This window comes from Epinephelus fuscoguttatus, linkage group LG16 (genome assembly GCF_011397635.1).
Source record: "Epinephelus fuscoguttatus linkage group LG16, E.fuscoguttatus.final_Chr_v1".
Classification (NCBI taxonomy): domain Eukaryota; kingdom Metazoa; phylum Chordata; class Actinopteri; order Perciformes; family Serranidae; genus Epinephelus; species Epinephelus fuscoguttatus.
This window is the reverse complement of record NC_064767.1, coordinates 20838910-20866535: the sequence shown is the minus strand read 5'-3', so window position 1 is coordinate 20866535 and position 27626 is coordinate 20838910. Positions and strand designations below refer to the sequence as shown.

The 27626-nt window shown below is 42.9% G+C and overlaps 1 protein-coding gene across 6 annotated transcripts in view; it reads left to right on the top strand.

The window, feature by feature from the left end:
• marchf8 (membrane-associated ring finger (C3HC4) 8) overlaps positions 1 to 27626 on the top strand; it is a 111257-nt gene that overhangs the window by 74794 nt on the left and 8837 nt on the right. For all 6 annotated transcript variants that reach the window (XM_049599774.1, XM_049599773.1, XM_049599771.1 and 3 more), the window contains 4 exons: positions 4958 to 5008; positions 16183 to 16262; positions 25664 to 25844; positions 27362 to 27497. In XM_049599774.1, coding sequence (XP_049455731.1) covers positions 4958 to 5008; positions 16183 to 16262; positions 25664 to 25844; positions 27362 to 27497 — 448 coding nt within the window. The remainder of the gene's footprint in view (positions 1 to 4957; positions 5009 to 16182; positions 16263 to 25663; positions 25845 to 27361; positions 27498 to 27626) is intronic.

Sequence of the window (27626 nt, the reverse complement as noted above, 5' to 3'; positions counted from 1 at the left end):
TGGCCAGTCACACTGAGCCCTCGCCACTGGGCATTGCCTGACAGGTCAGAATCTGCACATTTGCATCTGCTGCCGTACTACTCTGGAAGTGTGACAGCATGAGTACAGAATGCCAGAGAGGAGCAGGAGGCTGGAGTTGAGACAGGAGAAATTGTTTTTAAGTTATTGTTTTGAACGTTTATTGTGAACATCCTGATGCTCAGGGATTTATTGAGTTACTTCAAAGCGAGTATCAGTAGAAGAGAGCACTTTAAAATACCTTTTTTCTTTAATTTTGGTGCCTTTTGTGTTCAGTTCAGTGTTCAATTTGTTCAATAAAAGAACGCTGAAAAATAATTTCCTTTAATCTTTTTTTTAATTCAACAAGCAATTTGTTGTATTTTAGCCGTATGCTGAAAGCAGCAGGAAGGCAGAACTGAGTAGACTTTAATATCTGGCAAGTCATATTGTTAGGGTGATATTCACATTGTCTTCATATTTTGCCACCCTACTGTGTGTGTGTGTCTTGTGTTTAAATGTCCTCAGGAGTTTAGTGAGACGGGTGGAAAATAAGGATGGAGATGGAAGGAAGCAGGGGGAAGCAGAGAGTGATGAAGAGACTTGGCACACACACAGTGGTCCTCTATCACCATGGCAACTAGTCACGGCGAGGACATGAGTGAAGCGCTGAAGTAATTAAGAATTGGAGGCACGTCGGGTACTCTCTTAGTGGTTTGATGTGTGGAGACTCGTGGATCGTGAGTTTCTTGTGGCAAGGTTAATGTACTTAGCGTTACTGTTTGGGCAAGGGTGGCAGAGGTAACACATGAAGAAAGTTCTCAGGGTCGAGATTTCCACACAAATGCTACCTGTCAGTATGTGTGTGTCAGCGTGTGTGTATAAGCGTCTTTGTGCGTCTCTGTGAGTGCCCTCCTCTGCAAGGCTGGTTAAATAATCGTCCCCAGACCTCCAGTGGCCCCAAAGGTTCCTAGTTCACTACAGTATCTCCTCCTTCTCAGATTATTCTGTCTTTTATTGCGTCCACAAAACTTAATTTTCTTAAAAGGGCTGTTCACTCAAAATCAAAAATACATGTTTTTCCTCTTACCTGTAGTGCTATTTATCAGTCTAGATAGTTTTGGTGTGAGTTGCAGAGTGTTGGAGATCAGCTGCAGAAATGTCTGCCAATACATTTTAAAAACTCAACAGCAATGCCTCTCTTCCAGAAATCAGGGCCAGTTACACAAGATAATCCACAGACCTTGTTGTGAGCAGTTTCATGTAGAAACTATTTTCTTTCGAACCAACTACACCCGCCAACTGTATCACCATGCAGAAGGAAGTGTGTATCCAGTGCTTAATTTGTAAAATTAGAAGTAGGGGAACACTTTGGGCCTCTGAGAGAGCAGTGTTCCCCCACTTTTTTAAGCAGCACCCGAGCCGCCTCACTGCGCAACTCTGAATGGAATGGTTGTGACATCTAGTGTTGTCATGGTACCAAAATTGGGACCCACATTATGATACCAGTGAAAGTATCACGGTTCTGAGTAGTATCAAGATACCACAGCAAAAATGAGGCAGGTGTGCCTTTTGTCATTTATAAAAAGAGAAATCACTTTTCTATAATACATCAGTGATATTTCAATGGAATAAATTACTTATTGACTTATTCATACTTCAAAAACAGCATCAATAAGTGATTAACATAGGGGGGATTGAAATAAAATAAATAAATAAAATAAAAATCAACCAGCCACCCTCCTCCCCTGACAAGCAAAGAAAAGTCCCTTCATAAGTGAAGAACAGTCCCTAAAGTGCGGTGAGGTTTGTGGGCCGTTACCTGCCACAAAGAGGAAAAAATGTGAACGGCTCGTTTCTCCTCTGACACATCACACCTGTGTGCCGCCACGGCTCGGCTGTCCAGGTACTACTGGGCAGTCATGACGCCAACGAAAGAGGAAATTAGGCTACTGGACCTGGAGTCGGACTTCTCTGTCGCCGGTAAGCCATTACTTTGCTCCGCGGAGCCGCCGTAGGCTATTTGACGGCCATATTCCTGTCTGTGACCCCCATTCAACCCACAACCAGCAAAATTCGCCTTTCGTTTCTGCTGCTGGTTGAAATCTGTACTTGCACAGCATGCTGAATGATTTATTTTGCTCGCAAAAAACTATTTTTAGTCGCAAATGTGAGTAAAATGCTTGCACGTAGAGCTCTGTGGAACACAAATCACTGCCGACAAGTAAAAAGAAATAAATAATAAATTTCACTGCTCAAAGATACTCACATGTCTGGAAAACAAACCACTACAGCAGCATATTGAGTGCCAGGTGGCCAGCGCGCCAGCGGACACTCACCCTCTTGCGATTGGACTTTGAACTTATCTCACAGTAGTGGTATGTGAGGTACCGTAGTACTATGGTACTCCACCCTGCAACACTAGTGACATCAGCCAATACTGTATGAAGTTTTTAGGTGTGAAAAGTTCTAGACCCATGCAAATTAGTTCCGGAACGCACCAGGGCCTTTTCTGAAAAGATCCTGGTATGCGTTCCAGTACGTTCCAGCTCAAATTAAGCACTGTGTGTATCTATTAGCTCACCTAGCACCACTGAGCTTGCTAACAGCTCAGCCCAGGAGGACGCCATCTCGTGCTGTCACGGGCAAGAAGTTCTTCTGAGTAGATACATGCTTCCTATCCTATTATCTTAAGTAACAGGGTCATGATTTCTGGAAAGAGACATTGCTATTGACTTTTTAAAAGTGAGTGTCAAAACAGAGTGCCATGTAGCTCCATTAAATTTGAGAGAAGGCAGACATCTTCACAGCCCATATCTCCAACACTCGACATCTCACACTTAAACAATCTAGACTGATAAATAGCACTACAGGTAAGAGGAAACATTTTAATTATAATTTTTGGGTGAACTGTTCCTATAATACTACAGTGACATCCAAGCAGGCAGGACTGATCGACCTGTGTCTGTGCTGTGCTGGTGGAATGAGTCAGTAACATCAAATAAGCACTCAATTACAGACAAAAAAAATACTCAACAGGAAGCAGAATGATGTTCAATATAAACTTAATTAGTTTCTCGTGAGCTCACATGGAGCATATTTTTAAATAGATATGAGTGTAATCAAATTATCACAAACTAATTGACACATGAAATATTGAGTCAAGCTGTATTGTTCTTGCTGATGAATAATGGTTGGTTTCTAGGACTCTGGTTTGTCTAATAATGCTGCTTTGTGTACTGTGTTTGACTGGAGGTTGGAGGACGTTTTTTGCTGCCCAACAGTTTAATCTGGCCGTGCTTTTACTGTATGTGCACAGTGTGTAGACAGTATAGACAGAGTGCGTTTCCCTTTGCAGAGATTTGTTTGTGTCCAAAGCACCAAAGCCCTGTCGCACCCAGTGTGAACTCAGTGTTATGCAACTATGATTGATTACTCATTAAGGAACCACGCGAGGCTTTAATACCAATACTGAATGCAGTACAGCACCCCGGTGGCTGTTTATCCGAGTCTCCGATGAAAGCCGAGAACAGCGAGTGGGAATCGAGGATCATTACAGCCTCAGAACAAAACTTGAGTGTGCCGAGTGCTGACAGCGTTGGCCTGTTTCACTCCCTGGATAATGATAGAAATATTGTGACACCATTTGATTTGGAGTTTGGATGGATGCATTATGTAATCGGCTTGTCCTCCTTTCATCTCAAGCCAGAAGAAGTTGATTTACCAAGTTGGGATGCCAGACAGCTCAGCTGCTGAGGATGTAGCTTTGCTGTGCTCATTAGGAGACAAACCATGAATCAGTCATTCCTATTCCTGCTAAAGCCTTTACGTAGATTTCTTCATTCATAATATCATATCTGCACCATATAAACCTTTGCATTACTTAAATCAATGGCATTTTCATCCATGCCAGCATCGTGGCTATTGATCGGTCCACCACTTTGGTCCTGACTGAAGCATCTGTGTAAGGATTTGTCATGATATTTGGTAAAAACACTCATGTTGCCAAGATGTCATATCCCAGACTCTGATGTTTCCTGTAGTGCCAACAGAAGGTCACAGTTTAACTCATCTAGTGAAATATCTCAATCTCTACTTAATGGATTGGCATAAAACTTGATTTAGACATTCATGTTCCCCTCAGGATGGATTTTAATAACTCTGATGATCCCTTTACTTTTCATAATGCCATCATCAGATCAAAATGTCATTGTGTTCAATACTTTGCCTTATGACTTAATACCTGCAAAACTAATGACACTCCAGTCTTAACTGTACCTTGTCTTTAGAGTTATTAGTCTTGCATAGCCATACCTGTCTCTCACTGTGCCAGCACTGGAGAAAGGTCCGTCCGGACCCATATTATTTCTGCGCTAGGGGAAAAAAACGCTTTGGGTTGTTTGTATTTCCTTGAACCAGTCACAATCATCTTGGGTGGCGCTAACAGCCCAGGATGCAGCGACAGTGCTCTTGCAAAATAGCGTTGGGACAGAAGTTGTCCTCGTGGGACATTTGCATACAATGGATCGGAGATGGTTGTTGTCGTTTTTGTTGTTTCCTGCACAGCTGCACAAGTGTGAAGATAGGTCTGGCTATGCCGGTCTAGTTATCGAGTGACAGGCATTTTGAAAACGGTCACAGAAAACATGTAACCATCTGAAACAGACAGCCAGTGACAGGCTCTCAGTCTCCATCCTGTGAGCCCGACTTGGTGCTAATTAGCAAATGTTAGCAGGCTAACGCACTATATATATAAGCTGGTGAGCATGGTAAACATTGTGACAGCTGAACATCAGCATGTTAGCATTGTCACTGTGAGCGTATTGGCATGCTAATGATATTAGCATTTAGCTCAAAGCAGCTGTGTGCCTACATGAACTCATGTAGACTCATGTGAATAGTTGTGTTTGCAAACATCTTTTTTTCCACCCACTTGAGCCTTCTTTCTTCTCTTTCACAGAATGAAAAGCCTCTGGGTCATTCTGCAAGCAGGTCCAGCAATATATCAAAGGTGAGTAAAGCACACACACACACACACACACACACACACACACACACACACACACACACACACACACGGAAAACATTTGAATGAATGATATATAGTCTTCCTTCAACACAGAGAGAGAGAGAGAAAGGAGGGTGGGGTTGAGGTGAGTTGTGGAGGAAGGCAGAGACTGACAGCACAGACAGACATGAAGTGGAGGGAGTGTAGCTGATAGAGAACCTGCCTCTCTCTCAAATCACATCACCATCACATCACCCCAATCAGAGCTGCCCCTCTGATCAGCATCCAGAAAGCAGACGTGGCTTCACACCTCAGCTCCTCGGCTCGCCGTGGCTCTCTGTCAGACAGCATGTTTCTCTGTGTCTTTCTTCACTCCCTTTCCTCTTCTCCGCTCGCTCAGTCAAAGCTACACCCTCCATCGAATCTGACTGCAGGGTTTCAATCCTTGTTCTCCTGAGCCTCTTATAGGATAAACCCTTTACTTGTGCTAATAGATGTCACGGTCACTTCACCGCCATGGGACTGCTCCTGCAATAATATTTGATCCACACAGCAATCACTCTTTAAACGTGAGGGAGGTGGAAGTTATTGCACCTGAGTGACAAATACAACAGCAGCCATCCTCACAGTTATGGTTAAACATAAATATACTGTTTCCTGAGACAGTTTGCCTCTCTCATGCTATAGAGGTGTACACTCTATCACTTAGTTAAACTAACACTGACCACTTTACACAAACTGACTCACTGATTGTTACTGGTTTATTGATTGTATTCATAATTGTGTGCAGTGATGTCACAGCAGCAAATATCGTGGAACATTTAAGCAGCAAAACATAAAACTGTGGTTATAAATTTGACAGAGGAAACAGAACTGAACTTTCAACTATTGAAACAACGAACAATTTATGTTATGCTGCTTCTCGTGCATAAGTGCACGTATCGACTGTCTTAATGGGGAGTCGGACAGCAACTCTGCAGCTCTGCTTTGCTCTCTGCTCTCTGCATTGTAGAGAGTGTGCTTAATATTTTCCTCTAATGATGTAGTATTTCACCCACCCACAAACCATCCGCACATCACTGTGTGTGTAGCAAGTAAAGTGTACACGTGTTCTGAACCTGCCTATGTTGGTGCATCATACTATCTGAATAATGCGCCCTTTAGATAGAAGAAAATACTCCACCATTTGGTCAATGGTGCGGTCGCTTTCTGCTGCCTCATTATAGCAATACGCCAACAATGTGCTTGAACACACCTCATTTAAAGACCTACATGCCCACGGGTGCACAAGTGGGTATAAGTACTTTCACAACCGGTGCTGGCTGCAAAAATGATGACCTCTGTCTGTAGCCATGACGGTTGTGTTGCATTGTGCACTGCTTTGCACCAGGTGTAAAATGGAGCCCAAAATGTTTTATAGTCCTGCATTGTGTTGTAAAGTTGAATTGTGTACACATCAGCAGTGGGTACAAAGTCAAAGTTAAACCAGAACGTACACCTGCAATATCGAATGTTTACTATGGTGTAATTGGGTAATAACTAAAAGTACACTTACACAACAGTGCAATCATGATCATGAACTTGGGCTCATGTGATTGGAAAAACTGACTTCTTACTTCATATAAATAAAGTGTTATACAGTGCTTTGTACGCAGCCATATAACATTCGGTTTAACTACAGTTTGACGTTTTTAGTCCTCTTGAACTCAACAATGAACTAATTAGATTATAGTAGTCAAAAGACAAAGTCACTGTGACCTCACAAAGCAAGTTTTGGGCTATAACTTAAGAATTGATATGCTTATTATTACAAAAAAAATCACACAAATGTCTCATAGGATAAAATGATGAAGTGATGACATTTTACATCAAAAGGTCGAAGGTCAGCTTTACTGTGACATCATAATGTTTCATCTCAGAAACAGAAGGGGGAAGTATTTGGTCAGATACTGGATTGGTGACTCTCATCTTGGGTGTCCACCTTGTGCTGATTGTAGATCTTCTGTACTGCCAAGTTGAAGATGTGTGAAGCATCAGTGTTTCAGAATCTGTAGCTTCTTTACAGCAACATCCATATTTGAAGCATTGCCAACTGTCAGGGCTACACATGAGTCTGGGCATGGATGTGAACTGTAACTTGACTGATGGTCAGAGGCATTCAGCTGCTAGGTGGTAGTTTAGTTACTCTTAGGTTTACATACAGGTGAAAGCTTTATATATGCTGGTGGATGGATTTTATCTGTGGACGGACCAGGCTAGCCTTTTCCAGTCTTTATGCTAAGCTAACCAGCTTGAAGTGTTAGCCTCGTATTCACCAGACAGATTTGAGAGTAGTGTCAAACTTTTTTTTTTTTAGGCAGATTAGCCACAATGTCAAACTATTGGTTTAATGGTTTCCAGCAGGGATTTGTTTGGTGTGCGTTTAGACAGCAGTGTCAATCTGAGGCTGCGGTGGCAGGATAGTTTGATGGTTTGATAGGGCCTAAAATAGCTGAAACCAATCAATTAAGCACGCCTTGTTTGACTCAGATATGGATCTTGCAGATTGGCCTGGGACAGCCCAGTTATTTCAAACATTCAGTCTCGTTTGAACAGTGCAACTGAATATATAAACGTGATGGTGATGATTGATAGTTTAGTCACGTCTTAAAAGTCTGGAGTCATAGAAGAAAGTTTTTCTCTTCTTGCACTTCCTTTCTACACACAAGCACACACACACACACACATGTGAGATGGCCAAGAACTCATAGTGCCAGGTATCTCATGCGTAAATGGAAGGGTGGATTTAATACGTTAGCGGTGTCTGGACGCAATGCATTGTCATTGAATGTCCTACCTAAACCGCCATTCCTCTGACAAATGTGTGTGTGTAATGGAGTGATGGACGTAAAGTATGAACAAAGCTCTTAAGTTTGACAGCTTTAATTAATAACCAGCAGTCTGCCCGCCAGCTGGTGTTTCCTGCTCCTTCCTAAAGGGAAATACCACTGACTGGCAGGTCTTAAATCCGTATTAATTGTTCTCTGGATGAGCAAGTCTTACAGGAATCTCAACGGTTAAAGAGGGAGTTGGCTCATGGGTGGAAAGGTCGCTTGTTTGAATCGCTGGACCACTTTGGCAGAAGAAGAAGTCCTCTCCAAGCTCTCAACATATACCTTAAAAGCTTTAAACTGGAAACACATGATTTAATAGCGTATTGTCATAAAGGTGTTATAGATTTTCTTCTTCCTGAAATCTCTCTCCCTGAAAGCTGCTTAAATCAGAACATGATCTGAGAGCATACAGAAGATTGTTTTATGCATATATGCGGTTTCTCCCACTCTCTGATGTATTGGCAGGATGAGATGGAAGATTTTCATATTTCCAGCAGTGACTCAAAAGTTCCTATTTTTTAGTTGTAAAAATATAATATGTAGGTCAAGTTCATGTATGTTGCAGAGCTCCATAAAATGAAAGATAAGGACACTTCGTGGATCTCAGTAAAATGCACAGCCGTTAAAAACTCGAGTTGATGTACACACGTTCCACTGCTGATGACCGTGTAATGGATGATCTTGACCGACACGTGTTTGTTTTCGCTCAATTCCACATGAGCTACACAGCCAGACTCAAAATAAGGACACCAAAACAAACCCTGCATTGCTTCGCGTGGCACAGATTCAAGCTGAATCACATCGGCTCGTATCAGATCAAATCAAAAATGAATGTGCTCGTGTCCAATTGTTGACCTACTTAAAAAGATATCTCTACATAAATAACCATAGCTTCGGACTGAGAGGAATATTTCATAACATCTCCGATTTGGCGCGGCAATGCAGTCTGGGTGATTTGTGTGAGAGAGCGCAAACATCCAAAGAATTTGTTCATTCTGTCAAAGTACCTGCTGTAGTTTCATACTTGCGGTCGCTTTTTGGTGTAGACAGTCACTGAACTGTTGGTGTTTTCTTTAACTGAACAGCGTTTTCCCCTTTGAGTCTGACTCAGAAAAACATCCACTCTCCAGGTATTCGGTTACACTCACTGGAATACCTGTCATGAGACACACAGGCCAGGACAGAGACGTTTATGTAACAATAGGAAAACAAGCTGCAGCGTTTAGGCAGGAGGTAAATTGTTTCACAAAGATGATATTGCCTCCATCAGTGTGCTTGTCACCATTGGGGATTAAGGTGTAAGATCTTACATATAAATGTTTATTGTATCCAAAGCCAAAACTCATTATCACAGCTCTGTTGTGTATTTGTTTGTTCATTGATTCATGTATTCAGACGGTGTCTTTTATCGAGCTGTTTATGTCTGGAGATTTGTAAAAGAAAGGTTGAGTTGAGGTCAGATAATCAGCATTTTTGTTAAATGAAAGGATGGTCAGTGTAGAATATATACAAGCAGCTCTGGAAGCTTCTGTGAGCTGCGGATTGCCTGGTGATTTGGCAGGAGTTGATTTTCCACTCGGCGAGGTCAGGAGGCTTAGCTGTAGCCGTTTCTCTCTTTAGCACCGTGCCAGGGAGCTGTGCTGTGCCTCCTACACTGTTTGGGAAGGAATTAAACTATTACAGTCCTCATGAAGACACAAAGCAGCGGCCCACAGCTCAGTGGGCCGCCGTTGACAGTCAGCCAAACATCTGGTGGTGCTCTAAAATTCAAGCTGCTGCAGTTTTGCTACATTTCAGGTTCCATTGCTGTGGTGCATAAACTGGGTCTCTCCTGCGGATCTCTACCGGACCATCTCTGCTGGTCTGCGCAGCTTGGCAGAAGGCTGATGTTGAAATCAGGCACTGAGCCAGGCCACTATCCTGAAAAAAAAAGTAAAGTTAATTGTAAATTTCTTGGCACACAGCCTAGTTTAGTTTGTTTTCTTTTCTTTGTTGAATCGCTCAATCTGGCAGCGTTGCTTCTTTTTACTGGTTGCTGGCTCTGGTCCTCGGAGTAACTGGACTTGAATGGTTTCATTACAAAATGCTTTTGGTGGAAAATGTCATTATTGTTAATTTGTCTGCAGAGTTGTAAAATGACACCAAGGGGACAGGGGATAGGCAGATAATTATATCAGTACTGATAGAAATGCACTTTATCTTTGAAGCAGACTGATCACATTAACAATCGCTGCTGCAGAGCTCGGTCACAGCAGGTCATCATCAGCTATTGATGGCTGTGACTATAGTGATGATTTTTTTCTCTATAATAGAGTATTCAGTTATCGTTTTTTTCCTGTCTTTATTAAAAACATGACAAGTAGATTATTCTGTTATAGTTGCTGATGAATTTACTGTTCACTGACTAATCAGTTAATGAAGTGATCACGTCAGCTCTACAGCTGTTAGAGAATTCTAACAAGCACTTAAAACTGTAGTGACGCTGCAGGACGAACATGGAAGAGACTCGTTTAAAGCTCAAGAGGGGAAGATGTTGCCCCTGGTTTAGGGAAGGGCAGAGAGGGCGAGAAAATAACAAGGAGTCTGAAAAGAAAACCAGAGGAAAGACTACCAGTTATAAGCTAACCAGCTAGTTTGGGCACTCCTCCAACCGCTGTATGTTAAGATAATAAAACCCAGTTCTCTGGTTAAAATTCAGCCATCATTCAGCTAGCTAGCCAGCTGTGCAGCTGAGTCACGTGCTTTACAGTATTATGGTTTCCAGACACATCAAACACAGTCTTCCTAAGAGAATAATATAGTCCCCAAAATGTCAGACTGTTCCTTTAAAGTTCATTTTTGACCTCAGAAACAAAACAGTCTGAACTCAAGGTCCTCCTATTAGCTTTGTCTGGTGCAGTCAACTGCATCACATGGTTTTACCTCAATTTATTTACACACATAATGAGCAATCTAAAAGCACAAGTATGAGAAATGTCTCAGGAAGACATACACATGAAATAATTGTGCAATACCTAACACAGTGCAAGTGCATTTATCAGTATATAAGCAAGATAAACTGACCATTTCGTGTGCTGTGGCTTTTCGCAATCTAAAACCAACTTCCTATTTGTTTCACACACAGGCGATCGTGGTTCCTAACTGGTGGGTCACGGTCCAAGAGTGGGTCGCATATGACCACAAGTGACTCGCTAATGTGTCAAGTTTGTAAAAAACAGTTTATTTTGAAATACAGTGAGTTTCTGGCACATAGCTTTTATTGTGAAGTGCCATGTGTAACGGACAGCTACTTGACAGAGACAGCAAACTAGCTTGATGACACGGCCAAACACAAGTATAACGCTGAATGTATTAAACTGTGTGGACCTTTAACTAATGATAAAGGAGAAATCTGGACCCTGTGGCTGGATCAGCTGGGAACCACTGATCTAAAACACTATTCCTGATGGCAGCAGCTTAAAGAAGTTGCAGAGGACATGTACTGTATGGGGTTGTTGATAACCTTATACGCTTTTTGTGGACTTGCTCAGTATTAAGCTTTACCAGGGATCTTTGTGTTTTGCCAGTAATTTTAGAGCTGAGGTTAACAACACCTCATCCTTTCGTCAAAGGGATGTAAACCAGCAACATCTGGTCCAATCACACAGCCCGTTCAGCGATGTGTCTGACTTGTTAGAAGCCTCTCACTGGGAGGCAGCGATTCATTGTTCCTGTTAGATTTTAAAGGTTATTCTTTGAATGGCCCCCGTGGCTACAAAATGAGAACTATATAGTTCTCTCCAGGTACAGATGGAGACGGTAAAAGAAGAATGAAGTTGGAGCTAATAGCACATGTGATAAAATGGGTGTTAAAGAAATAAGAGTATGGAGGGAAGGTAAACAAGTGGAGAAGAGGATGATTTATGTGTGGATTAAGTGTGACTATGGAGAGTGGGAGCGCTCAGTGAGAGAGGTTAAATAAGTAGTTATGATAATGACTTGAGAGACTGTTTCCAAGCACAATAAACAGAGGTTCATTACAGAGAGAGTATGATGTCAGGCAGGATTATATCTAATTAGCACATCAGAGCTAAAGAACTGAATGAACCAAGGACTGAGTGGATAAATTAAAGAGTATAAATATGCTTATTTTTACAGTTTACAGCCTCTAAAGTAAAATGTGGCCACCTGACATAATTTTTCAGCAGTTGTTGAGATACCGTTTTGGTTCTCCAATAAATGCCAGCACTCATTTGCTCATCAGAGGTCCTCGGCATAAGAGAGGGCAGTTATGAGAGAGCAGATGTCTGAAGTGAGTCATACAGGCATTTAAGAAGTTAATCATTACTATCTCGACTATGTTATCATTACTCCACTGTTTGAGTCAGCTCAGAGATAGAGCTGGTCATCTATCGACCAACTCACAGGAGATGACGGCACAAATGATTAACAGAGGCAAGACGACACTGGAACATTATGTTCACACAGCTATAAGGAATAAAGATACCATCCAGTGTCATCAGTGTTCACATGATTTTCCTCTTTTTATCAGTTTGACTCAGATTTCAGCCAAGAAATGACTTTCCAAGTGATTGCACTGTCACACACTTCAGAATAAATCATTAGAGTTTTACCGTCCTTGGAGTGTTCGGTGTAAGGTGGTCATAAAATCTGTCCGAGCTGTCTTACATCAGTCTTTTCATTGTTTAGACCAGGGGTGTCAAACATACGGCCCATGGGCCAGAACCAGCCCGCCAAAGGGTCCAATCCAGCCCACGAGATGACTAGACTAAGAGATGCCAGGTTTCAGGAGCAAGTTAAAGAATGTCTTGCCTCCTACATGTAAAATTCTGCTTCAGATGCTTTTCCACCCTGACCAGGATACAGTTCTCTGAAATTACAATGAATACTAATGGTGATCATGTTTAAAGACACTGAACATTGTGCAAAATATTGTCAATCAGCAGCTTCAGTTCAAAGGAATCTATATCAGGAAATGTGCAGATAAATACACATGTAATGACAGTGAGAAGTAAACTGACTGAATGTTGAAATTGCCCTTATTTTTCTTAAGACATTCATAAGGCTGTTCATCTATTTTGTAAAAGGTTGAACGTCTACAGAATGTATTTGTAATTCTTTACACAAAAAAGGGGAAAGTATTGGAGCAGATGTTACTTATAGATCAGTGTGCGATAGTCTTATTGGTCCAGCCCCTCTGAGATCAAATTGGGCTGTATGTGGCCCATGAATTAAAATAAGTTTGACAGCCCAGGTTTAGACGTTCAAACAAAATCAGACATGTTTCATATTATCGTAAATTTTAAGTCTTGGCTCATGCAAATAGAGAAGAATAGCTGCGCTCCCTCCAGCCTGCAACAAGAAGCAGCAAACCAGGTAGACAGTCAACATGAAGGGGACTCCAGGGAGACGAGAACGTGAACAAGTCTCGGTTCTCTTGTACTGTGGGAAAGGAGGAGAAACTGGTGAAGCTGTGAAGGGATCACAAGTCTGTATTCAATTCGGCATGTACCTGATCCACCAAGTAGCACTTATTTTAGTGGGAAATCTTGATTTTTGAAACAGTTCGCCTTTTATTCACACATTCTCCTTCTATCTAAATAGCTTGGTAGTGAGTTGTGGTGACAAAATCCAAAATGTAAAGTTTGTGCACAAACTAGAGTTATGTGTTTTTGTGGACATTTAAGGAGTTGTTGATATGTCATATTTCTAAAAGCGAGCTTGGTGTGATATTTTCCTCTAGGAGCACGATGGGAAATAGTCTTGAAAGGAATCTAGGTGTCGTCTTGCACATAGTGACCCTGCAAGATCCCCAGTCTTTACTTCATCTTAGTGTGTGACTTGAAAACTCAGTGTCTTTAGATGTGAGAGGGTGTCAGACTTTAGACTCTTTTAAAGTCCTCTAGTTTATAGATGGCATAAGTCATATTTTAAGTATCAAGCTGAAGCAGTATGCCGTTAAATATAGTGCTGGTTGCTATAATAATGTTTTATTGCTTTGATCTGATCTTTTTCTCTCTCCTCCACTTCTCAGAGCTGTTGCTTCAGTTTGCACGTATATTCCACATGCCTACAGGAGCCCCAAACAGCAGCCTTGAATGTCAACTATTAAAATAAAAAGTGAAATTAAATATTCAGGAGACATTAAAACCAACCTTGGGTGAACTATTAAAGAAGGACAACAGAAAAAAGACAGGGACAGCATGTTTGTGTACTCGTGTGTGAGAGGAAAAAAAAGCGATTATAGAGAAACTGTGCTGTTCGTGTACAGAAAAACAGACCAAAGGGCGGAGCTGGACATTGAATTTTCTATCGATTGGTGTCAGGTCATGAGCTATAAATTTCCCCTTAGTTAGAAATGAAATCAATAGGTAATTAGTTTCTTATTGAAATTACCAGGCCCCCTGTGTCTTTACTTTAGCTACCCAAACACTGTCTGATCCTGCTCTTTACCATCCCTCCCTACCCAGTCTGGATGCTGTCACTCGTCATAGTAGATACATTGTTAAAGAGGATTAAAGGTTCATAGTTATATTTTGGGTTTCTACTACAACATTTTTACATGCTTTAATGGACAAACTACGTTCTAATTTCATACCATCTGTGCTGGGACCCCTGTATTCACCCTCTGTGTTGAACACTCCGTTTTAGCGCCTGTCTCTTAATGCCCTGCTCCTAAAAAAGCCCGGTTTGCTCTGATTGGTCAACATTTCCAGGACTTGTATATCTGACTGTCTCAGCACCATCATTGCAGCTGGGGAATGACTGTAACAGAAAATTGTGTCACTTTCTACTGTCACTTATCGCCAATAAAAGCTTCTAAGCACAAACAAACAAACCTGTTCCAGCAAGAATATGATCTGAAATTAGGGAGAAATTAACAACTTTGACAACCAAGTGTACATGTTACACACAGACATTAGTGTGTCGCTTTATGTAGCAGTGCAGGCTACATAATCTAAACACTTGTAGTAGTGTGCCTGAATCAGATGACCATGGAAAGAAATCCGTCATATCTGATGACAGCTAGTAGCTCAAGTAGAAAAGACAGTTGGAAACAGAGTATTGAGAATAGGCTGAAGCCTGAGGCTTTTGCTTTCAGGGTTTACCTTTACATATGTTTACCTCATTATCATAATACATATGTCAGAAAATAAGCAAAAGCATAATAAGTCTCCTTTAAAGGCATAGTTTATTATACTGTAATATGCTTATTTGCTCTCTTGCTGAGAGTTATGTATACGTAAATGTAGAACCAGCGTAGCTTGAAGACTGGGAGCAGTGGGCACAACCAGCCTCACTCTGTCCAAAGTTGAAAAACTTCCTGGAGTCACTGTGAGCGGAGGCTGCAGGAAGTCACATGTAGTTTTCTTGGCCAAAATTCTAATTTGGGAAGATCTCACAAGTGACACACTTTCCTGGAAAGCTTGGCCTACGGCTGTTGTGGCCACTACTGGAGAAACTTAGAAGGGCCACGACTTCCAAAAACTGATAGATGCTCTGGAAGTCTTAGTTTTAGTCAGGAACTCCCTCAAGGGCACTGGAGATGCACTCACAATGCAAAACAGTGGAGCACAGTGTGCACATCCATGTTGAAGTGACCACAGGCGATTTTGATTTGTGATGACTGTGCCTAATTTGGATTTGTTAGATGTCAGTCTATGAGACATTACAGCAGCCTATGTGTGAGATAGTACAGTATAAAAGTGAAAAACATTTATTATTAATTAACGTTTTTCTGGCATTTATAAATGAGACAATTTCCTCTCAAGCCGCTTGTAGTAATTGTCACCATGCCATTTACGAAAGATAAATATTGGTGAAAGCAAGATCATACTGAAGGTATTTTTTATTACAACAGCCTTGTACCTGCAGGTGCATCTGTTTAAAAACTCTCTGCGGAGGCTGAACAAGTCTACAGCCTCACGTCCTCCAGCTGTGCCTCTCACAGCGCCTCATTCTTCATAACTCTCCCTCTGTCTCGCAGTCTGTCTCCTGAGTGCTGTGCTCCGTGGCAGCCTGGTGTTTCGCCTGCTCTGTGACGCACTGAGGCAGATTTTGCCTGGCACTACTTTAATCAGACAGATTAACTGACAGTATTGTGTTTTTTTTCTCTTTTTTTATCATCCTGTGCATCAGTGCGTGAAGCGCTTTTACTCTTTCTGTAAAGATCAGATTCAGGCGGCCGATAATTCTCACCGCGCAGGACCTTTTCTGACAGCACAGGAAATGTGTTTTTATCCTGTCTGTTGAATAATACAGTAGTTATTATTTCTTTAGTTATATCTTTGTTTTGTTCCTCAGGCGGGGAGCCCGACTTCAGTCAACGCTCCATGCAGTTTCTCCAGGACGTCGGTTTCCCCCTCCAGCCAGGACATCTGCAGGTACAAACCACCTCAACCTCATTTCACTCTTACTGCAGTGATGACAGTTATGTTCCCAGTGATATGAACACCTGAGGACAATACATTCTGTCTGTTTATCAGTACATTACTGAGCAATACACTGGCACTGTTTGAAGTAGCCTTGGCCACAAGTAACCTCCTGTTAAATGCATTTTCTAGTCTCATGGGTCAGACAGTGTTTGGTAGTTTCATGCAGAGGCAAAGCCCCCGAAACCTTTTATCTCCTTTTTGTTTTCAAATGCATGATGTGTTTTCCATTTCTCTTTTTTGTCTTTTCCCGTTTCTTCTCCTGCTGTCCTTTACCGCTGACGTTCTGCTTTCATAAACACACATGCACAAACACTTTCACATCAACAGTCAGGATCAGGACCGTCAGAAGCAGACCGCAGTGGTTCTGTTGAACTCAAACGGTAAAACCTGTCAAGGTTCAGGAGGTATCTCAGTGACCACCCTCTGCGCAGACACCCTACTAGCCTCCAAACACGCCAAACAACGAGACTGGCTCTCAGTGCTCCGCCCGTCCTCAGTCAACATCCACCCTGGTGGCTCGCTAAGGTTTTCTGTGTCTTTAAACGATGTGGGCCAACGCGTGGACAGTCTTTGTCGTGGTCTGCACTTTATAGACCGCACCTGCTCCGAGGGAGAGCTGGAGCTGAAGCCTGAGTTAGCTCAGCCGCCCGCCTCGGATCGAAGGGCACACACACTCGACAGCAAGCTGGCTGCGGCTCCCACACAAAATCCAGCCTCAACACGCACCCACCCCCACCTGGTCCCCTCCTTCACCAACAACTACAAATACATGTTGAGCACCCCTCCTGCTAATTGTCCCCCATATGACTCTGCCACAGTCGCTCCTCCTCCTCCTCTTTCCCACACCCACCACCACCTCCACCCTCACCACTCCCCAAGTGGCAACTTCCTCCGTCTCCTCCTCCCCTTCTCTCGATCCTCTACCTCGGCCAGCCTGCAGTGCTCTGAGCTGGGCAGCTACGCCTCTCACCTCCACAAGTCCTCTAGCGCCCTGCTAGAAGGCAGCGAGTCAGGGTTCCCTGTCGAGGATCTACTGGGAGATGACGATGTGTTTGAGGAGGACCAGCCCAGTCCAGCTCCAAAGGGAACGGGCCAGCTGGAAACCACAGAAACAGTCACTGCAACTGGGACAGGAGCTCTTCTAGCCCCCCTGTGCTATATGGATGAGGACAGCGACTTGGACTGCTGCCCATCCCCTTTGTCAGAGAAAACTGGGCCACTGTCACCCTATTCATTCTCTGGAGACTGGTGCAGGTGGGTGACTGTCTGGATGGTGTAATCCACACCCACCCTTCCTGTGACTTGGTAGAGCCCAGTCCATCCCTGTGCCGTTAACGTGGCAGTGAATCCCAGAGCCCTGTGGAGTAGTGGAGAGCTTCTCATCCTGTAGTGTAACTACTGTGAATATCATACACCACAGCAGTATCTGTCCTCAAAACCCTGCTTTGGAGTGGAGCTGTTAATCAGGAGAGCCTGACACATAGATGCTTTAGTCCGCACACACACTGCAACACCATAAGCTGCCCTGATTCAACCCCTCATGTGTGTCTAGAACAGAAATATGACTTCATTTCTTCTCATACCATTTCATTTCACTCCACAGTTATCTCCATGGTATGCCAAGTTTTTCAAAGTTCTGTCAAGCTGTGTTTTTTAAATAATTCCTCCTCGTTACTAGATCGATGAGGCATTTAAATTGTCTTACATAGGCTGCAAAAATTTGTGATTGATTTTGCCCGTAAGCTTTAATCTTTGCCGCAGAGGCAGGAGTGGGGGACAATGGCACTGCTAAAGAAAAGATAGAAGGGCAGAGGTTAGGGTAGAAAATTTAATAGTTTTGAGGAATGGTGTGTGTGTCCATCTGAGAAATAGTGTAACGGAGGCAGACGGGGCACAATAAACGACGCTGAGCTGATGGAGTCTGTCTGATTGGGTCGACAGGGCCGTCATCATTCTTTTTCACATTGCAGTCTGTGTGCAATCTGATAGGCAGAGCCAGGCTATGTTAGGAAGGACAGATTGTGAGTAATATTTGATTTCAGACCAGGTCATGGCTGCGTGGCCCCTACAGACAAGGCTTGGTAGCAGTAGATCTCACTAAGTCGCCAAGAAAATAAATCTGAGCCCTACATAGATCATGTTGAGCCCCCCTGAGTTACAGTATCTGTTTGTCAACACTCATCAATCCAGTGAACTGCTACACGGCTGAGTATTAAGTCTTAAACACAAAGGAATTTCAATTACATATGTCTTTCTTTGGGGGTTTTTTTTTTGGCCCCTCAGCTGTGGTCTGTGCTTGTAGTCCGCTCCAGATTATACGTCTTATACGTCAGATGTGGGCTGAGGGAGAAACATGAGCTTAGAATTGGCAAGGTGACCAGGATCAGAGATCAGGAGGCAGATTATTGGCTTCAAATAGCCTGCATACTCTCTGCCAGCACACACTCTCACACAGGCAAACACACACACACATCGTGGCAGCTTTCTGTCATGTGGCTTGAAGCGTGAGCTGGGACTGCAGACCCTGACCTCACCTGTAAAAGTGTGTGTGGGCGGTTGTTTTGACCAGAGGGTGGCATGTTAATTATTAGCCAGTTCTTTTATCGACACCACGGCAGAAAGTAATGATTGAAAGTCTCCTAGGAGGTGACTTGGTCTCTTTCCTTGTCAGAAATGTCATGGTTTAGAGAAACTTAAAGGGATTGCCAATTTTGAACCAGCTTTGTATCATAACAATGTGGGCAGTATGTGTACTCCAGATTACTAGGTTACTGCGTCGTCTTTTTGTCATCTGAAATGTTTTCAGGAACAGATTTTATCTTACTGTTTAACTGTCATAGAAGATTGTTTGTTGCCAGCTGGCCACCATATTGTTTTCCAGTGGGCATTTTGCATCACATCATCCACCACTGGGAGTGTTTATTGGAGTGGTACGGTGCAGTGCATTCTGGTAGTTGTAGGTTTTCTCCCTCTTGAGCAAAAGCTCTTTTTCTCTGTTTTCTCTGGTCATGTAGCACCAATTTCAAAAGTATTTGCATCTTTTTTAGGGTCCGTGTCATTGGTCTGACAGCCCATTGGTCTGACATCCCGTTGTTCCGATATGTGATTATACTAGGCTATACTGTATTTGTGTACCGTAGAGGATCAGCAAACGCAACAAAAGTAGGCTACTGGTCGAGATACAAGTGTCATAGAGAGGAGAGAATGAAACACCATAACCTCCTGTTATTAACTCTGGGGTCGGGGTTGTGTGGGGAGCTCTCCGCAGTGCTGAACGGCTCCTGGCGGGCGTATTTCTGCCTTGATGGTGCGCCACGACCGGCTCTGGGTCAGCTGGGAAAGGCTTGTTTGCCACTTTCTTTTTCATTTTAACCCACACCATGATCTTTTCCTGACCCTAACCAAGTGGTTTTTGTGCCTAAACCTAACCAGACCTTAACCACAGGGCATCATGATGATTTCGGACAGCAGGACTTCGGAACAATGGGTTTAATATGGTCGGAACAATGGGATGTCGGACCAATGGGTTGTCGGAATAATGGGCTGTCGGACCAATGGGCAGACCCCCTTTTTACAGCATAGACAGTCCAGTTTTACAAAAAGACTGTCTTTCCAACAGTAAAATACAACTTTAAAAGGACAAACACCTGTCTACATTTAGTGGTTGTCACCAAAACATCATTGTGTGCATCCTAACAAACCTTCCTCATAAATATTTCCAAAGCTGATTTCTTTGTTGTCTTCGTACCTCCCTTTTGGTGGTGCACTGCAGGATTGATTGACAGGTTACCGCCACATCTGTTGATCAGCTGAAAGGAGAAAAAGCGGGTGTCATTTAACCCCTCATTCATCTAATAGACGTGGCCAAACTTTGAAGTAAATGATAATTATTGTTGTCAGTGACTCTTAATTTTCACTGCTTTTTCACCTTCTTTTGTTCTTTAATCTTGCCTTTCCTCTTCTCTTCTTCTTCCTCATCTTCTTCTGAATGATTTATGACTTCCTTGATCTGCTAATTTGCATTATCATCCTCTATGGTCCTCGTGCATGTACTCGTAGAGCACCAGATACAAACAAAAACATGGCTCAATAGAGCTGCTAGTGTTCACAAGTACCTTTAGGTTTTTACGTCTCGCAATATAAACCACTAGAGTCTATGTAATTCTTTAACCTTCCTGCAAAAGATAACTCTCCTCTCAGCAAATTTAATATTCTCTTTTAAGGCAAACATGGTCATAGAACAAGAGACAAGCAACCTCTTAAGGCGTGCAGAGAGGGTAGAGGAGTAAAAAGGGAGATGGCTTCCAGTGGTGCTGCCTCTAATTGAATTGTGTTTTTCTGTGATCAGCGTGTCTCTGCTGGAGTGTAGAGCTTAAACTGCTCAGACTAAAAACAGGGTGAGAACAGGAGAGAACAAAACGCCTCAGATGTCACACTCTGCCCCATACCTCCCCTATAAAAATCTGTTTAGTGGAAATGCAAAATTAAAAAAAAACAAACATGAAAAGCAGATGGTGTTGAAAATTCATTTGAAAATAAATACATAAACATTTGAGGATTAGGGCAGAGCAAGGAATAGCTGCAGGGAGGGGATCTTATAGCGACACACTGAGAGAGAGAAGAGTGCAAAGATCGGCTGAATGCCACAGGAGAGAAGTACGAGGAAACAGACAAGAGCGAACAGGAAGAAAGTGAATGCCTTGCCAGGGCTGTAATGTTGCAGAGCTTGTTCCCCTCTCAGCTCGTGATTTCCCGACTCTGTTTTGCTTCTCATATTTTAATCTTGACATACTGTAACGGCGCCTCTGCCATCTTAAAATTACTATTAAACAGGGTGTGTTTTGGCTGCTCAGGCATGCAAATTAAATTTTAACTTCCCTCCCATGCCTTAAAATACTTGGGGGTGTGCTGCAGCTGACACTGATACAGTGAATTTAGCTGTTTGGGAATATTCCACTAAATGTTCGGATGATGTGCACGTCACTTTGAATGACAAGGCTGAATTTTGAATGCTCTATTTGGAAGATTTCTGTCTTCAAGGTGCCTTTTGCAGCAGTTGTAAGACCTGAAAACGAAAATTCTCAGCTCATGATTGCAGTCATCTTCCACTCACATTGTTCACTGATCACTTTATTTCCACCGTGGCTCCATGTGGAGGTGTAGGGATTCTTTTGTTGCTCTGCCCTCCTACGTTAACAAAAAAAAATCTGAATCAACATTAGAATAATTTGTCAAATCTGTCCATATCAGCAGGCGCCAACCTTTCATATGAGCTCCAAGAGAGCCCAGGTCCTCAGGCTGGTTTTTGTCTTGTTTTTTTGAAAGAGGTCTACACAACAGTAGGTGTGGGATGAGAATCTGCAGTTCATCATCTTGTGATCCATGCAGACAAACACAAACAAGCCAGCCATAGCCAATAGAAAAAAAAACGTCTTCCAGAGATGTTAATTGTGCCTCCTCTATCCTTTAATCCCCCTTTCCTCATTCCTCTCCCTCAACCTCCTCCTCCATATGAGAAACCCGTAGAAATGCCCTATTTTTATCCTCCTTTGTTCACTTTGTCTTTTAATCTTGTAACGCTTTGGCCAGATCAGTGTCTTCTGGAAATAGACATTATCTTGCTCGCTCACTTTCGAACATGTGTGGGCGCGTGTGGGTGTGCATGTGTGTCTTCATGTGTTCTTATCCTCCCCTGAACCGGGATAAAGACAAACAAATTTGAAACACCCTGCTCTCTTCTTCCTCTCCACCTTCTCTAAGTGCCTTTGTTTACTTGTTTATTATTTCCCAAAGAGAAGAGCCACTGCTCTCTGCATCTCACTCAGGGGGAAAACACAGTAGAAGCCTCTCCTGGTTTATGCATCTGCTGATAGAAATCGGTAGATAAAGTGGATTTGAAGTTAAGGTTTAGATAACTGCTTCAGGCACTGTTGTAGTTATGTGTGGTGAAACAAGGAGCAGCTGATTTTTGAGGACTCTGCCCTGGTCTGAACTGATGCAACAAGGTCAATGTTCTGACATTACATTCTGAGACCGTAAGCAAGTTAACTTCTGCTTCCTGTTTGTGTGTGTATGATGTTGACTTGACCTAAGGCAGGTTTATAGTTGTGCAGTGGCTCTATGCAAAGCCTATGCCGTAGTCTGAACAAGTGACTTACGCTGTTGTGAGCATTTATACTTGTGCGGTGGTGTGACCGTGTCGCTCCACACTTACACCACCAACGTTCTTCTGTGAAGTGCTGTAAAGTTTGGTTGATTCAAGACACACTTAAAACACACATTAAACATGGTTTAATAGCAACATTGTCAAAAACAGGTACACAAATCAGCTCCATTATAACTTGCAAGGTTCACAGACAATTTAGGCTACACACTTTTCCCCACATATACAAAATGCTAGCATTATTAGCATAAGCCTATAGCATTTTACATTGTACAAATTAGCCTAAAATGCTATTTTGTGGAGGCCGTATTGTCTTCACAATTTGTTTCTTACCCATGAAATAAAAGTAAGAGGAGGTCTGCGTCACAGTGACATTTCTGGGAGGTGCACGTCAGACTACAGCAGGAGCTATGGCATTGGGTACACATTTACACAGGACCTACACTGTACTGTAGGTACGACATCAATTCGACCCAGAAGTGTAAATCCCACTTTAGAGTTAATAGGTCGCTTTTACAACTTCTCCAACTTGAATCTTACTGCTTTGGCAGACTGTGACTGACTTAGTGGTGAAAGTGTGCCCATACTCTGGATCTGTCTCGGCGTCAGATTAATACACTCCTCCTTAGCGTGGGTGACTAATGGCTCCTGTCCTCCAACCTGACAGACAGTGTCCGATATGTGATCTTGAGGAGGAGAGGGGGACCGCTTTGGTCTGATATTAAAATCTGATTGGTTCTTCTCACTGAGAAAAGCCCGTCCAGCGGTCCTTCGAGGGAAAGACACCTAATCAAATGTTCCAGCTGTCGGTATCTGTGCCTAGAATACCTTACTGAAGACTTTACAGGGTCTAAACCCAGCATCACAAAATGTCTGTTATTTTTAGCATTCCAACAAATACCAGATTTGAGAAGCTTTAAAAATTCAACTGAGGTTAATTTTTAGGTAAACATTTGTGTTGGTGTGTTGCGATAATTCCCAACCAGTAGTGCTTGTCCCCCAGGGGTTACTTCTGCAGCTGTCAGAGGGTACATGAAAAGATTGTGAAGCTCATCTAATTTAAAAAGAATAGAAAATTATAATTTGAATGAAGAATGTGTAGGCACATACTGAGACAGCTGTAACACCTGAACACATGCGTTGCAAATGAGTCTGCGAACTATGTTAGCAAGCGAGCAGAGCTGTCTCAACAGTTGCCTAAAAGTGATGGATAAACTGTTAATGAATAAACAGTAATAAATAAATAATGAAAACTGTTAGCTGAAGGTAATAAACAGTTGCAGTAGCTAAAAGTAATGGCTAAAGGGCTGAAACTGTTAGGTATTGGTGGCAGTATTTCTAGTACAAACACAAACTTAACCAAAGCAAACTAAACATTGATAGTTGAATTATTTGTCTGTAGGACACATCCCACATCTTTTTCCACCTGGAAAACTTGAGGTCAGGCCCTTGGTGCTGCTCTTGTGCCGGCTGTCAAGGGCGCAGAGAAAGGTTGCACCTGATGTTGCCAAGCAACCATAGCCTACTTACCAGAATTCCTGAGTTCGGAGCTGATCTTGTGTTTTTAAATGTGCATTAAAAATTGCCCATAGATGTTAAAGCTCTGTGTAGCCCTCCACTCAAAAGATCAACTTCTGCTTCATTGTTACCGTAGACTGATATTTATGTTCCTTGTCACGACATGCGATGCGTGGCGCTGTGTTCCAAAACTTGTGCACAGCCGTCATGCACTGAAAAATAGGCGCTTGGGAAGGCAATGTCACTTATGCCTTTGAGAGTGCCTTCTGCAGTCTCCATTTACAACAGTGGATTTGAGGGTGCATAGGCGTAGATTTCAGGAGTGACTCACAGTACAGGTCCCCTAAACATTTTGAACATGTGCACCCTCTTTCATCCCTCAATAAAAACATGAAAGTTGAGGAGAGGACTTTTATTTTGAGAAAATGAAGGTTATTTCTATCCTAAATTGATGCAGAAATGACACAAATTGATGCATATAAATTCACATGAATACATGAAAATTAAGTGTTTGGCACTCAACATTTCCTGGGGAAGGACTCCAAACCCTTGTGTCATATGTGTCTCCTGCAGTGTTAAAACGAAACTTGCAGCCTTGTGAGGCAAGGCCATAGGTTTCTGTGTGCGTCCAGTCCCTTATGCAGCCTGTTCAAAGCGGGAACGTTGCACTATTATTGCCTTGCCATTCAGTATAAAGCACACAAACAAGAAACTCGGGGGGGACTTGTTGTTTCAGCATTAAGCTTGAGGTGGAGATATTAACAGAGACATCAAATTATGTGTAGTGGCACTAAATTCAGATGATGTTGTGTCATGGCTCTTTTGTTTAGTCTGAAAATCACAAACTGTGGCAGCATTATGCCAGCATTGTTTGGTTCAACTTCAATGTAAAAAGCAAAGCTGGAGTAATGAAAGATCTTCTTTGTGGTCTTCTTTGACAAGTTAAAAGTGACGAACATAAGAATACATGTGGAATATGAGTGATGGTGTCAATGGGTACTTGAGTTCCTCTGACAGAGCTGCGGGAGGATCTGTGGATGTTTGTTTAAAACGCACAAGGTTGGGAACCACTGACGTATCTGATGCCATGTTGTTGATTACATTGTCTGCACTCCGTGTGTGTGTGTCACCCGAACGTACTTATCATTAAAGGCAACTTGTATCAGCTCTTTCAGTGCTGGCACTTAAGATTGCTGCTGCTACAACTGCAGGGTATCTCTGGATTAGATTTGCTGTGTTCAATTTTGTTCGGTGACGTTGCAAGGACACAGGAGGTTATTTTCTGAAAATGTCATTTTGATTTGCAAATGAAGTGCTCTGAACCAAATTAGTGTGTCTTGATTGAGTTTATTCATGTGGGACATGTGTTGTCATCTGCGTTCAGGGTCTTAATATTTGTGAAGTAATGTTCCCACCTGTCGTGCTTTTCGTTATCTGTGGCAAGTGTGGAGTTGATGAGCATTTTATAAACATCTCATCTTATCATACAGACTACTAGAGACTACTACGAGTTTGCTGACACATCTTCAAAAACTCAAGTTTGCTTGAGTTTGGGGAAATATCTGTCAGCTTTGCCTGCCAACGTTCCTCTTTTTGATCTTTCCTCTTCCTTCTTTTACAGCTGTCTCGCCTCAAGCTTAGTGTTGACTGTATTCTTTGGTTCCCATAGGATTTGTCACTGTGAAGGGGATGACGAGAGCCCTCTGATCACACCATGCCACTGCACGGGGAGCCTGCGCTTCGTCCACCAGGCCTGTCTACAGCAGTGGATCAAGAGCTCCGACACTCGCTGCTGTGAGCTCTGTAAATATGAGTTCATCATGGAGACCAAGCTCAAACCGCTGCGCAAGGTAAGACACAGTCGTGTACATATTTGTCTCAAGTCAATTAATGCTCTCATTCATTAGTTCAGCCTCAGATGATAAATTCTGGCTGTTGCTGCAGCTCCGAGCAACCCAACTTAGCTCACGTCACTCCTTCGTTATGAAGCCGAAAATGCCAAAAGCTGCCTCCAATCTGTCACGCAGATAACACAAGGGTGACGCTGAGCTTTGAAGCCGTCCTCATAAGCGGAACTTGTGTGTTGGGGTGGGGGTGGGGAGGATACGGGGGAGCGGGGCGGTGGTTGTGATTCATTTCAAATGGTTCAGAGGGAGTACACTCCCATTAAAGGCTCTTATCAATCGCTGAGGCCTGGAGATAGCAGGACACTCTAATTAAAATTCCTCCACCCTTCATTAGCTGCACAAAGGGCCTTAAACAAATGCTCCGCTGTTAATAGCGTCTGAATCCAACTGATGAACACTGAAGTTGTTCTTGTGTGAGCGCAGAAAGATGATATGAGGATGTCGGTCTTGGTATGAAGTGTTTATCAAAGGATGCTTGGTTTCGTCTCGCACTGAAGCGCCCACTTCTCGTCAAAGTGACCCTGCAATCACGCCGTTTCATTGTTGGATACATGAGGAATGCATGTTGGATGTTACACAGCTTATTTACAACACTCATCTGATGGTGCTGACGTTGTAATTTGTGTTTTCTTTGTTTCACTTGGCTCATTTCCATATATCATGAAGCCAGAGACAGACAAGGTGCCAGGCATCTGTGTGCCACTTTTCTTCTCCATCTTCCTCGCCATGCCAAGAAGCACTGTGTAGCATTGGATCTTGATCCCAAATCTTTCCCTCATACTCCGAGCTGCTCCAGAAAAGAGAGCCAACAGTTTAATTGCTTTAAGACCCCGACACACCAACCCGATGGTCGGTCACTGTCGGGACCTTGGTGAGCGGCTGTCGCGCTAGTTTTTGTGGTGTGTCCTGCACTGCTGGTACTAGTCTGTTTTGATTGTTGATTCAGTGTGTTGAATCGGCATCAGAGACAGCGGAGCCCATTGGTGAATGAAATCACTCTGATTGGCAGTTCAGCTTAGTGCACAAGAAAAACAAATGGAATTGAGGAAAGCAAACAAATGACTCAAGTCCAGAGGGTGTTAGATCAAAGCAACTTTGGTAATTTTAATGTGGCATTTTGTATGCTGCCTCCAATGCTTTATCCAGGTCTCTTAATACATTCATGATACAGACCATTGCTGCTTCCTGGTATGAGAGTTATTTTCTTTCACGCAGAACGTACATGCTCGTTGGTCGTTGGCTGTAGTCATTGTGATGTATTCAAGTGCACCTTTTTTATGCCAAGACACAGGCAACATGAGGCAAAATAACTATCGTCACTGCTAGCTCTTTGAGGTCACGTTGATGTGTCTGGGCCTTAAGTGTTAAGTGTGTGTTTGAAAGCTTCCATCCTTGTGTATGAATATATTGTTGACCTCCTCAAATGTCCTTCCTTTGTCCTCTACTGTTCTCTGCCGCAGTGGGAGAAGCTACAGATGACAGCGAGCGAGAGAAGGAAGATCATGTGTTCGGTCACCTTCCACGTCATTGCCATCACCTGCGTGGTGTGGTCGCTCTACGTCCTCATCGACAGAACAGCGGAGGAAATCAAACAAGGTCAGCACAGACTCGGAAGCACACACACAAACATGCACAGAAGCATCGATGGAACATTGTTGTCTTTGTTAGATGTAGTGTTGGTAGATGTCATCCATTCATCCGCCGTCTCCGAGTCATTCATGTACA